Genomic DNA, 13,156 nt, shown 5'->3' on the forward strand with positions numbered 1-13,156 from the left:
AAGGAAAGAAAGTAACCGCAATAGTGTTGAAAAGGAGGGGTAGGACGAAAGCTCTCCCAATGATGAGTAATTTTTAACCCATATCTCAAACTCTCTCTCCACATTAAAACATATAATCCTTTTCTCCCAAATTTTCCATACTGACCACATCATCTCGCGGGGTTAATTAATTTGGAATGCCTATAAGATTCATCCAGCAACAGCATATAGCCTTTGCAAGATGTTCCTGCCGAGGTGTTGGGTTATAATTCAAGACGTGGAGAAAATAAGAAAATTTGACGGGTGAAAATTGAGAAGGAAGGATGAAGAACGAAGTGCGGGTAAGGCGTTTTCAGGAAACTTTCTTGAGGATATACGGTTCCCCGCAAAACTGTAGCGCGACTTCAATGGACTTACCCAACCCAGGGATACAATGCCCACGAGGAGAAATCGTGACTACAAACATGACACGTAGAACCCAACCCGATATCATATAATATATGAACTTCAAATAGAATTCTTGCTCTCAAAAATGCAAGCAATCGCCCGTACACTATATATGCATATATATATATATAGCATTGCAAAACTTCAAGATTCTAATAAGACAAATTAATAGATTTCAACGGTGAAAGAAAACCAATTGCCTTTTAATTTCCTTGAACGGGCAAGAAATATTTGAAACCTGTAAGTCAATTGACCATGCAATTATTTGGATGATCAACGACCAAACAATTAAGGAATCAACAAATTAAATTAATCAAATCAAACAATTAAAAAAATCTGGCCAATTATCATCATCATCATCATCATCATCATTAAATATAATTTATTCTACAACACGAGGAGGGGCGAGGACGTTGAATCTGAGATTCTGTGTCTGAACAAGCTCACCGTGTTGAAGAGGTCCAGCATGGCTTTCCAAGGGACCGACGGCAGGGGAGATTGGCCTTTCGGGTCGATAATTACTCGAGGACGAAGAGTTGCAGTGAAGGAGGAGGGCTAGTGCTCATGGATGGAGCTGGGAATGCTCTCCTAACTCTGAGACCATGGGCAACTTCAATTTGTTTCCTTTTCTTGCAAGTCAAGGAAAGAAATTGTGATTTCAGTCAATATTTTTTCTACGACGACGGCATTTTGAGAAACTGTCATCGAATTTCTTCTGCCAATCCTTTCATCATTTAACAGGTTAACAAAAAGTGTTAAAGAGTCACCAAATAATATTCTACTTTCCTAAGGTGCACTCGGATCTAAGATCTCCATGTTCTTAATGACAAAAATCGAACCATATCGATTAGTATTAAGAACTGGTTTTATTTGATTTTGGGTGTTTTAAGAAGTACTTTTAAATCATTTCGAGTCTGTACTGATTAAGAAAAACTTCTGACTAATCGACCAGATGTGGAGAACTCAAAGCTAATGGAACACACACAGAGGAAAGAGCTATGGCTGCAGCAGATCGGGAGAGAGCCTAGCAAAGCCGTGTGTGTTCTCAGCTAGGAGATGCTCCTGCCATCTCGTCCACAGCTCAAAGGCCGATGCGGAGGTGTTCCTGAGAGGAGACCCTGCCTCCGGACCAGAACCAGCCGAGCGTCTGGCTTCATAATCGAGGGATCGTTCGAGAGGCGAAAGGGCTGCACCCATAGCTCCAGTGGCAATGTTGTGGCGAGGATAACTTGGAAGAGGGTCAAGAACAACGGTGTTGCCCTCTCGAACATGTCTTCATCCTAGCGATTATGCCCAGGTTCAATGCCGAGATGGTCATGGGCTTTGTGATCGTGTTGGATCGGATCTGCCGTATATCTCACGGACCAGTTTTCTGCTCGTGTATTTCCTATGCGAACATAAATTAGCCATATATCAACGTCTGCCTGCTGTTTACTCAATACGAAAGTGCAGTATTCAATATACTCATGGTTTTTATAAATATCACAACTTTTTGCAAAAATCCCGAAATTTCAATACAAACACTAAAAAGTATCACCTGCCAATTTAATCATCAGCCTATATACCCAAGAAATTCACTCATTAAACCAGGAAATCATAAAGGAGAAGAATAAGGATGAAAGGCTTAAGGCTACACACTCATTACCTGAAACAGCAAAATCATCTAATTTTACAACAGACAAACACTTACAGACCGATCTATCCTCAAGTTTGCCCGGACTCAGCCCTGGCTGTCCTAACAAGGGACGAGTCTATAAAGTCATTTTCGGTATGACAACATAGAGCGGAATCGCCATAAGAAATGGCCCTGCTCTATAAAGGGTTTCTATGTCCATTTCTCAGGGTGTTACATTCTGGGGCTCAGTTAGACCAAACATGAACTAGACCATGGCGGTTCCCGGTATAGATCTCGTTCCGTTCTTCGTCATAGAAAAGAGCGGTTATGTCCTCTAGGGATTCCGCTACTGTGCTCCTCATCTGCGAGCGTCTCTGTTTTTTGCAACCGCTGCCTCCGCCATTTCCGCTGCGACTCTGGCAGTCGGGGCTGCCACCATTTGCCACGGTAATCTTTGCTAGGCATTTGCCGGTCAGGATATTGCTGATGTTGATAGAGCCCGCTACAGCAAAAGAAAGAGAAGGGATGGGTTACTCACCGCATATCAAACCTACAATGTCAGAGCCTAAGACGAGCTCGATTTGTATACCAGAATAAAAGGTAACTATAAGTAAGTTCGTGGTGTAGAAGAGGTACCATTTTCCTCATTCTCAGTCCACTTATCATCTGGATCAGCTTTGCAGTAGGATATAATGAGATCCTGGTCACTTGTTATATAAATGTTATTTGTGTTGCAGTCAGGGTGCCACAGAAGGTGATCCTCGAATGATGTTACAAGCTCCCCTCGGAAGTTCCAAACAGAGACCATCCGGTTCCTAAATGTCAAGAACAACTGGTTCTCGTAGAGGAAGATAAAGGCTGATGGAGTCATGAACTCTGTCCTACTGACTTCCATAAGCTCAGCATTGCGAACCTGTCAAAATCATTAGGAAAATTACAATGCAAAAACCAGCACCTTGTTGAGAGATTAAGCAAGCAGCCTGAGGCATAGGAATGCGCCTCAAGTTTAACTCCCTGTGCCACTATTTGACACGGCATCACACCATCCAGATGGACTTCATGGAAACACCAAGACTACCTTGTTCCATGGGTTTGTTTGTGTTTGTTGACCTGGATTAGCTAATATATGAAGTCCTTTTTGTTTTCGAGAGGTGAAGCAATATGAAGTTGTGAGGGTTACATACATCAAGAATCTGGAGATTTTCATTCTCCTGCTTGACAAGAAGCTTCTCATTGAATTGTTCAATGAAGTCCACCTTCTTATTGCGATGAAGTAGATGGTTGAAGGCTTTGAGCACTGTGCCATCCTCTATTGACAGGATCTTCAGAGGGACATGGCTGCTGGCTCTTTCGAAAATCAATAACATAATACCTGGACTGGTATGAGAACAAAGAGAAAGGGAGGATGTTATCTAATTGAGATTTAAAAAAAAAAAAAAAAGGAAAGGAAGAAAGAAAGGGGACTCCATTTATCGAATTCCGCATTGCTCAGAATGCTGAGCAAAGAAAGGGGAGTAAATAGTGATAGCAACCTTTGATAAAATATGGCCAACACAGAATTCCTGAAAAGGTACTTTAGCAACCTCTCAAAGCATATGCGTTTCTTGGAAAATAGTGACAACAGCTCAACATCCCTACAGCCAAAGCTTTTAAAGGTGCGTGTGTGTGTTTGTGCGGGCGTGCATGCGTGCATGCGTGTGTGTGCGCGAGAGAGAGAGAGATACCTAATCTTGATTTCTTGCACATGTTCATCAGATATTGAGTATAGCATTGTATAATTCTTCAAGTCAAAAACCTTGTATACGCTGCCAAACACATGACACATGAGTAAAGGAAGACCACACATATCATGGAAGCACATGGGATGCAAGAATACCTACCTATTCTGTGCAGAGTATGTGAGGACCTTTCCATTGACATCATCAAACTCCACAAACCCAGGCCATTTCAACGATTCAGATTCGAAGAGAGCAAATCCAGCATCAGGTTGACCCCTCCTGATATATCTGATGAAAGTTCATCATTTAAGGAAGGGTTGTTATAATGTCTTACAACTTTGTAATAAATGGGTTATTAGTTTGGTGGAAGAGTGCTGCACATACTCAATCCTAGTTGATCTGCATTTCAAGGAGCTGAAGTTGTCTGAAGCATAGACTGAAACTGTAATGAGCGAGTCATTGTTCTTATTGTAGAACAAACTTCGAATGACTTCATCGGGGGTCACGTTCAAAAAACATATCCTCTCATTTGTTTCTGCATTCACAGGCCAAAGAACTCTTGCTCATCTGGATCATTTACCATAAGCTAATGAAATAAGAACCTTTTAGGATGAAAGACTGTGCACACCTCGGCTAAAAGCTGCACAAACACCTGAGTGATTAAGAGCAAAGACGATATCTTGTGCAGCCACAATCTCAACAACTTTAGTCCTCTTCATAAGAAAAGGCAATACCACTGATTGATGTCCTTTCGGATCATGTGTATCATATTCCTCCTGGTCCAAATAAAAGATAACCTTTCATCTTAGAAAAAGATAATACAACGCATCTGTCTAAGCATGATATCTGCATCTTGACAAAGTAAAACAAAGCTTGCCACGTAAATTCACTTTCAGCATTAAACCATCCCAACATGAATATACTGAGAAGAATAGGATGTAGTCATATAACTCATGCTTTTAATCTTTCTCAACAATGGTACATCAACCTATAAAAATCATGACAGGCCAGACACAATAGCCAAGCTTCATGACTGATGCTTGAAAATAATAAAAAACCATGACATAAAATGCAAACTATTAACTTCATGAATGAAGAAACTATTATTGGCAGATTGCCTGACAGAAATTTGGCCTTAGAACGTGCCCTAAGGTGTGCCATTTTTTCACAAATAACTTACCGATTCTAGACAAGCTCTGATTACAAAAGTTGTCGCAACTGCCTTGTGGAGCATAAGGTTGTAAACATTAAACATAAGTGGGTTAATCAATTATTTATTTCATGCACCAGAAAGAAAGCCAGACTTCCTACTTCTTTAGGTGCTAATTCACAAAAGAAACGTCCTATAGCCCTTTCTCCATACAGTATCTCATGTAGAAGGATACTATCTATCATCAAATGGCAATGTACAATACAAGCTACAAGCAATCTTATATTATGTTTTTCACTGATCTTGCAGGATAAAAATAAATCTTGTACATGTTATTTACCAATCCTGGATGAAGATTTTCCCATTAAATTAACCAGGGCATTTTCTCAACAAACTTTCTAAGGCTACCACATGCATTTTTCTCTTCATTCTGTCTCAGGCATTATATTAGTTGAAAAGTTTGAAACTTTTGCCAAAGTTCAATCTTGCCATAGCCGCACCTTGTCATTTTGAGAAGCTACCCTTCTAATTGAAATCCATCGAAAACCCTCCTTCGACCATTCACCATTTTGAACTAAAATAGAACTGAAGATGTACATGCAATAAGCAGTAGATTTCAAATTTAGCTCAAAAACGAGGAACAGATTGACAAACAATCTTGAAGGAGAACAGTTAAAGATGGAATAATCTTCGTAACTTCGTAGACGAATGCTTCTGCTCTCAAAACCCAAACGACCTCATTATACTATCTTCAACAAGCTTACAACTATGATTAATGTCCAACAGAAACTACACAGTTCTTGTGTCTCCATAGAACAACTGAGATTTCCCCTTAACCCAAGATCAACTTAATCCTGAAGCCAAGTAACCCCGAGGTTTTCACGAAAGATTTCAATCGCTATGCTCAGTAATCACTAATCAGCTACAGTTCAGCAAATTTCACCCCTTGCAACCCTAATTGCAACAGAAGACGGTGGCACCACACCAAATCAAACCATATCAAGAACTGAGCCCAGATAGAACGAGAGAAGGGGGAAGGGAGATGAAGTACCATTAAACGCATGTTACGGAAGCGCTCCTGGGCATTGCACAAGCTGAAGGCTCGATCCCGCTTGGAGCAAATCTCGCGCCGCTGGAGCTTCCTGACGCTGTTGACGAGCCCCTCCGATCGGGGGCGCTTCTTCGCCACGACCCGGCGGCCCGAGCAAGGCCGGGGGCTAGCCGCGATCCGCCTCCCCTCCATTGCCTCTCCTAAGCTCACAGCTCACCTCGACCCCGCTGAAGGGTTCATACAACAGGGTCGGCTACTGCGCTCCGCTTGCAGGGCAGAGAGTTGAAACCTAGTCAAAAGAGGCGAGCTTTGGTTTGAATCGTCAGTCGGTCTACTGTGGATTGGAGCTCGAGGTTACGTTCTTGGGGAGAGGAAGGACGGAGGAGATCTCCCTCAGAGCAAGACAACAACTGTATATGCGGTCGCCGTTTCCAATCCAAATACGAATTTGGTAAATGGTGATTTTTATTGACATATGATGGTGCAATCGTAAATTCCATCCTGTACTCAGATCTTTATTCGATCGTGTCAAATGCTTCCCTTTGCATTTGACACGATCGATAAAACATTGCATTTTTTATTTATTAGGTCTCTTCTCGTATAATAATGAGCTCGATCGTCATAGACATCTCTGTTTTTATGCTTTTTATGAATGTGCATCTTTTCTGTGTTCGTCAAGGTTGATGGCAAGAGGTCGAAGTTATGGTGGTCTCCGAGAAGATGTGGCAGGGGGTGCGTCATTTTAGAAGCATTTTAAGCTCGGCCAAAAGACAAGTGATATGATCAATCGAAATACCCCCTCAAACTTTATGTTGCATTGCAATTCCCTCCTAGTTGAAGGGAATTTAATTACTTGAATGCCCTAGGTTTATCTATAGCTCCAAACCTTTATTAAATGCATGGCACATAGGGAAGGATCTGCCAAGGTAGAGTTTTCGATTCAGGAATTCGTTGCCGAATTGATGTGGTGTTTCTCTTATAGGACACAAAGAAATTCGAATAGAGGAATGATATAAATTGCGTACATTTTTCTTTTTATCAGTGTATAAATGTCTAAGTAAATCTCTTGTATATACCAAAAAAAAAAAAGATATTGATTCATGTCCATGGAGTTTTTTAAGAAAGCAATGTCCTTTTCTTTCTTGTTTTTAGAATACATAAGCCATAAGTTAATTGTCCGGTCGATCAATCTCCCATCTTCGGCGTTATGAGCTGCATGCTTACCCGGGGCCATTGGGCTTTAAATGGTGTGATTTTGAAAATTTGTAAGAAGATTGTGGACAGTCTTGTGCAATTTCACATTTCAAGTATAAAACTGAATAATTTGGTTTCAAAGGGACAGTTTAGGGTTTTTTTTTTCAGTTATAAAGAAAATGCCTAGTACAATAAAAAATAAATTATAAATAACTAATAGATGAGCACAAATAATCTCACTAAATATCGAACATGTAATCTCTAAGTTAACATGCGAGTACATGCGCTACTACCTTACACCATTTTTAATTGCTTTTCAATAATGAATAAATACCGTCAGACATGCCGAACATGCGCATCGTCATAATAAAATACTATCTCCATGCACGAAACCAAACAGTCGGGCAATATTAACATGACGTTGATATTTCTTTTCACGTCAAGTTCTTGGCGCGTCCACACGCAAAACGGACTTCGGCACATGAGTCGGGGTATTTCTTTTCATACTCGTACCAATCAAAACACGCAAACCTTGACGTAGCAGAGTACTACTTTTAAGAACTTTGATAATCACCGTGACATACTATGACTCGGTGAGAAGCTAAAGGAGACCGAGATTGTGGATGATGAATCTCACATAATCTCGAGAAACTTAAGTCCATTTGAATCCCGTCTCACCCACAACTTGAGACGCTACTTGTTACGCTTTTTTATCTTTCTCTTGCTCTACTTGTTACGCTTTTTAACTTTCTCTTGCTCAATGGATGTGAATTAAGAACTTTATGCATCCGTCATGTGGGGATATCTTTAAAACGGTCTTCTCCGCCGGTGGCAGCCCCATTAATCCAGCGAGGGTCGCTGATGGTCCACCGAGGAGAGCGGCGGGCCCACTGGATCTAGACTGCCTAACCTCAGCACATTTAATCAATTAAATCCCCCAATTTATATACCATTAATAATTAACATTGAAATTATATTAATACTTCCCTTTCATAATTTTATTTATTATATCCCTTTACTACATATATATTTGCTGTGGAAATCTCGCACGCTAGTTCAGCCATGTAGCCATCCGATGATACACCAATCAAATCGAATCCACTTGTGCCAAGCCGATTGCACAATTATCTGATATTTTTGATACATCGCCATCGTCGTATCTCCATATAGATATATATATATATATATGATGCCTAGATGAGAGATTATCGGCTATATCCGGGTTATAAAATTCTCTATCATGAAATTAGTCAAGACGATTTATTGGTTTCAGTCCATCAAAATGAATGATAGTTGAACATTGATTACAAAAGAACGAAGGTGACCTAATATGAATAAAGCAACTCTGAAATTTGCTTAAATTCTTTGCCGATCCTTCCTCGAGTGGACAGGTAATTCTCTATTTATATTTGTGATGCACCATGTGAACTACTAGAATCATGATTATATGGATTATCATATTTACGACACAGTGGCATTAGAAGTCATGTCGAAGTAAAACTGTCGAAAAATAATTGATAATATCATAATAAACTAAAGTGATTCAAAAATTATAATTTAAATTTTCTAAAGTAGTAGAAGCAAAATTAGCTTTTATAACCACCTATCGACTTTTTAGAAAAAAGCTCATCTCCAACTGTTAAAATTAACTCGGTTTGTAATCAGTGCGAGGGGAAGGATGTTGTAATTTGGACTTTTCATGAGTAGTCCATGAAATCATGAGTTCAAATCTCTTTCCATATGTAGCGAATAAACTTCTTTCCTTGCATCAAAATATGGTTTTTTTTTATGAATAATGCATATCAAAATATAGGAAAAAAATACATTTTCGATCCTATAAAACTGATTCGACTTTATTGAAACTTATAGGATTAAAATTGATTGAAAGTCAAATTTATAGAATTAAAAATGTCTTTTTTTTCCTCCAAAATGTAGTATTCATTTTGTTTGGCAAGATATAGTAATATTCATTAAACACTAATTCATGCTTAACAATAATAATATTTTGCAGAAGGTGCTTATTCCATGAGAGACATTAAAAGGACTGCCCAACGCCCAACAGTTAGCCGCTCTTTCAATCAAATCCCCACCGGCCCACGAGGCAGACATCTCCCGGCGTCAATTTCTTCCTCTTCCCTTCCCAACTTCACACCCTCGCCCCCAGTCATCCCCCCATCATCTCTCTTGACAGCCCATCTTCTCCTTCTCCGCGTTGAGATCTCTCTCTTTCTCTCTCTGGGGCCCCCCAAAATCGCCATGAACGTGGAGAAAGAGAAGCTGCCGGAGGGACGGGAGGCTGCCCGCCGCCGCAGGCGCAGGCGGGCCACCATCTGCTGCGGGGCGACGTTGGCGGTGATCATCGGCATCGTCCTGCTGATCGTGATCCTGGCCTTCACCGTCTACAAGCCCAAGCGCCCCGTCACCACCGTCAACGGCGTCAGCCTCAAGGACCTCGACGTCTCCCTCGACGTGCTCCGCCTCCGGGTCAACCTCAACGTCACCCTCGACGTCGCCCTCTCCGTCGAGAACCCTAACAAGGTGGGATTCCGGTACAAGAACAGCTCCGCCCGGCTCAACTACCGGGGCCAGCTGGTCGGGGAGGCCCCCCTCCCCGCCGACAAGATCTCCGCCGGCGAGACCAAAGCCATGAACCTCACCCTCACCCTACTCGCCGACCGCTTCCTCTCGAACTCCCAGGCCTACGGCGACGTCATCGCTGGGGAGCTGCCGCTCAACACTTACACGAAGATCTCCGGCAAGGTCACGTTGATGAACATTTTCCGGATTCACGTGGTTTCCACGACTACATGCGATTTGACTCTGTTGGTCTCCAACAGGACTGTAGGGAATCAGCACTGTAAGTATAAGACAAAGTTGTAGTTTTTCCTCTTCTTGTCGGTTACGGTAGGAATCCCATTCTCTGTTTTGATGTGTAAAGGTAAAGCTCATTACTGAATCGAAAGCGGCAGAGTTATTGTAGTACAAAGTTTCCACTGTCCCTTTCTTTCTTAGTATTTGATTCACTATTGTTTCGTTACTGAGAAAAATCTCATAAGAATCTTCGAGTGGCCGAAGGTTTACTGCGTAAAGATCTTCTCGGAGAGCCGGGAATTATGTGCATTTACGAGCCAATTATTGAGCTGCCTTTTGCATGACCATTGGGAATTTATTCGTGTATTTAGTGAGAATTGTCTTCCTGGAGTTGTCGGGAGACGAAATGGGATTTCTTGGAGAATTGGGTTTCTGTTGATCCAAAGGGAATTTCTTGTTCCCAAAGTAAGAATCTATGCAGCATTGAAGAACCAAGATAGTTTCACCCAACTGTTATGTTACCACCAACCTCGACTTTCAGCTAGGCTCTTGTGATTCGTATCGGGAAGGTCATTTTATTCCGTATCAGTCTACCTAACTATTAAAATTATTGCATTGATTGTTCTTTTGTATCGTGACAAGGTATTGCCATCTCTGATCTATGAGACTCAATTTATGCCTCCTCGTCATGACTGCTTAAATGTTTCAGTTATTGCTGGTGGTCCTTAAGAAAGAAGATAGTGAGACGCTTTTCTGCTAGATATTTGGCTTGGCTTTGAACTTTGTATGATTGGGATTTTCTGCTGTGATGTGTGATGCAACTGAATGCTACGTTAACCCGCATACTGATGTTGGGGGGAGCTGATTCACAAGGTAACCAGGTATGTTGTCTTAAATTAAAGCCAAGAAAAATCTGACTCCAGGGGAAGGGATTCATGGAACACAGTGAAAGTTGGTTATTGTCACTCTCGATATTTGGTGACAAAATATCTGCAACAGGGAAGAGCTTCTACCAGTTTGTCTTCGCCTGTATAAATGATGTCTGTCTTAATCCGCGGAGTTCATAGTTTGCTGAATCGGATGAAATTCCATGTTTTGATCCCCATGCTAAATTTGTCTAGACATTACAGATTTGCGGTTGAAACATCATTTCAACGACTTCCTGCTTTTGTTGATTAGCAATTTTTGGTGTCATTGATCTGGGAAATCTTCCATAGAGGAGAGAACCATGTCCTAGATACTTTAGTTCTTTGATTTGCTAACACATAGTTCATTATTTCCTTGATTGCTGAGATTATCCATGATTAGCTTCAATCATATATTCATTCTTTCTTTGATTGCTGAGATTTTCCACGATTAGCTTCAATCGTATATTTTTCAGTGGAAACTCTCTGTATATTGTATTCACGTGATGTTATGATGCTCCAAACATGACCCAACAATATAGAATTGAGTGAAGTTCGTATTTTGGTGAGGGGAGCTGTTTCTTCATCCCTGTAATCTGAAAGAAGAGAACAAGAACGAGTTGCATGGTCTCTGGGTTCCATATGCTAGACTGATGAATCTCCTGTCAAAGCTTCCAGTCATGTTTTTCTGTGATTCTTTGAGGATTTCTGCGAATGTCTTAAGTTTGGTTGGAGCACAGGAAAGAAAAGTGAGCTGAAAATCGACGTAACTGCTGGACATGTAGGCGAAGTTATTGGAATAAGTATGACATGGTAGACAGTTAATACGTTTGTGTCATGTTTGATTTCTTGTCAACTGGTTCTTTTTATATGCAATGTGATCGGTTTCAGTTCTACCTCTGTTTGGGGTCTGAAATATGAGGAATAATGAAGTTTGCAACGGATGTGGCAGAGAAAGTACTGCTTGCATGAATCGAAATCTGCCGGTAAAAAGACTGAAAATTTTCTCGGAAAGCTCCGTGATCAATCACAATCATTGATTGATTCAGCACACACCACTTCACGATCTACTTGGCCCGGAATTGAGAAAACAAATGGAACGGAAATTGCATCGAGATCCGAATAATGCAAATTACAAATATCCAATTTCCTTTTATGCCTCCTCTCTCTATAAGAGGAAAGGAAACCTGCATTATCATTTTACCTTAGATTGCCTTGCTATAAAATTAAACAACGTAATAACTTCTCGTTCCTTCCTTGGCTGTTGCACCTTTTCTGAAACTTTAAGGAAAAATAATTAGAGCCGAATGAAAAAATTATTATTCTGTTCATAGTAAGTTTTCAAGATCTGTAGTCGGTTTGACAATCCATCGTGTCAGATGCATCAATGCCGAGTTTATTGTTGTACCCAAATCGAATACTATTCAATTTGATCAGAGCTTTCCAACTCCCCACTGCCCCATGAAAGATTCTTTCCATTCATTTCATGATTTTCGGTCCTACTCTTAATTTGCATTTAAAGCATTTCTCATACAAATACAAATTCCATAGCCATTCTCTTCAATTCAGTCCATAGATTGAACTGCTGAATCGGAAAAATTGGGTGCTATCATTTAGCTTTGTATCATAATCGTAGTAAACATGTCTGCAGAAAAAGGCCAAGAAGGAGACCTCCAAGCTGTCAGTGTCACCATTGCCAGTGACTGGAGGAGGAGGAGAAGAAGATGGCTTATGGCAATAGGGGCCGTCCTCTTCCTCCTCCTCCTGCTCTCCCTATTCTTCCTCGTGCTCGTGCTGACCGTATTCAAGCCCAAGACCCCGAGGATCGACGTCCTCTCGTCATCCCTCGATGGGGTGTCCCCCCGGCTCACATTTCCAGTCATAAGGATTGAGCTCAACGTCTCCCTCAACCTCCGCATCCTTATCTCAAACCAGAACCATGCCTCATTTAGGCATGGGACTGGAGAGACAGAGCTGTCTTACCGGGGAATGAGGGTCGGGGAGGCCGAGCTCTCCCCTGGGGAGATCCCGGCGATGGGGTCATCGGTGCAACAGGGCAGGTTGACCCTCCAGATGGACAGGATGGCGTCGGACATGGGGGCCCTCGCGAGGGACGTGGTGGCAGGGGAGATGGCGATGGAGAGCCGGGCGGAGGTTCCGGGCAGGGTCACTTTCCTCGGGGTGTTCAAGAAGCATATAGTGGCTGTTTCGGTGTGTAAGTTTACAGTCGGGGTTTTCGACATGAAGATTCGAAGCCAAGCTTGCAAGCAGAAGGCAAAGTTGTGA

The 13,156-nt window shown here is 41.6% G+C and overlaps 3 protein-coding genes across 3 annotated transcripts; 2 read left to right on the forward strand and 1 right to left on the reverse strand.

Moving 5' to 3' along the window:
- Window positions 1-1,986: 1,986 nt before the first annotated feature.
- On the reverse strand, window positions 1,987-6,396 carry LOC116208512. Its single transcript, XM_031542000.1, has 8 exons — window positions 5,961-6,396; window positions 4,388-4,535; window positions 4,144-4,294; window positions 3,922-4,047; window positions 3,766-3,846; window positions 3,226-3,418; window positions 2,678-2,954; window positions 1,987-2,543 (listed from the first exon to the last, which is right to left on the reverse strand). Exons 1-8 carry the CDS (start codon window positions 6,150-6,152, stop codon window positions 2,287-2,289), a joined length of 1,425 nt encoding a protein of 474 aa, XP_031397860.1. The 5' UTR covers window positions 6,153-6,396; the 3' UTR covers window positions 1,987-2,286.
- Window positions 6,397-9,194: 2,798 nt separating this feature from the next.
- Window positions 9,195-10,402, forward strand: LOC116208856. The gene has a single exon (XM_031542420.1). It carries the CDS (start codon window positions 9,411-9,413, stop codon window positions 10,032-10,034), a length of 624 nt encoding a protein of 207 aa, XP_031398280.1. The 5' UTR covers window positions 9,195-9,410; the 3' UTR covers window positions 10,035-10,402.
- A 2,109-nt stretch (window positions 10,403-12,511) lies between these two features.
- On the forward strand, window positions 12,512-13,156 carry LOC116207975. The gene has a single exon (XM_031541122.1). The coding sequence runs from the start codon at window positions 12,512-12,514 to the stop codon at window positions 13,154-13,156; it is 645 nt and encodes a 214-aa protein (XP_031396982.1).

This window comes from Punica granatum, chromosome 5 (genome assembly GCF_007655135.1).
Source record: "Punica granatum isolate Tunisia-2019 chromosome 5, ASM765513v2, whole genome shotgun sequence".
Taxonomy (NCBI): Eukaryota; Viridiplantae; Streptophyta; class Magnoliopsida; order Myrtales; family Lythraceae; genus Punica; species Punica granatum.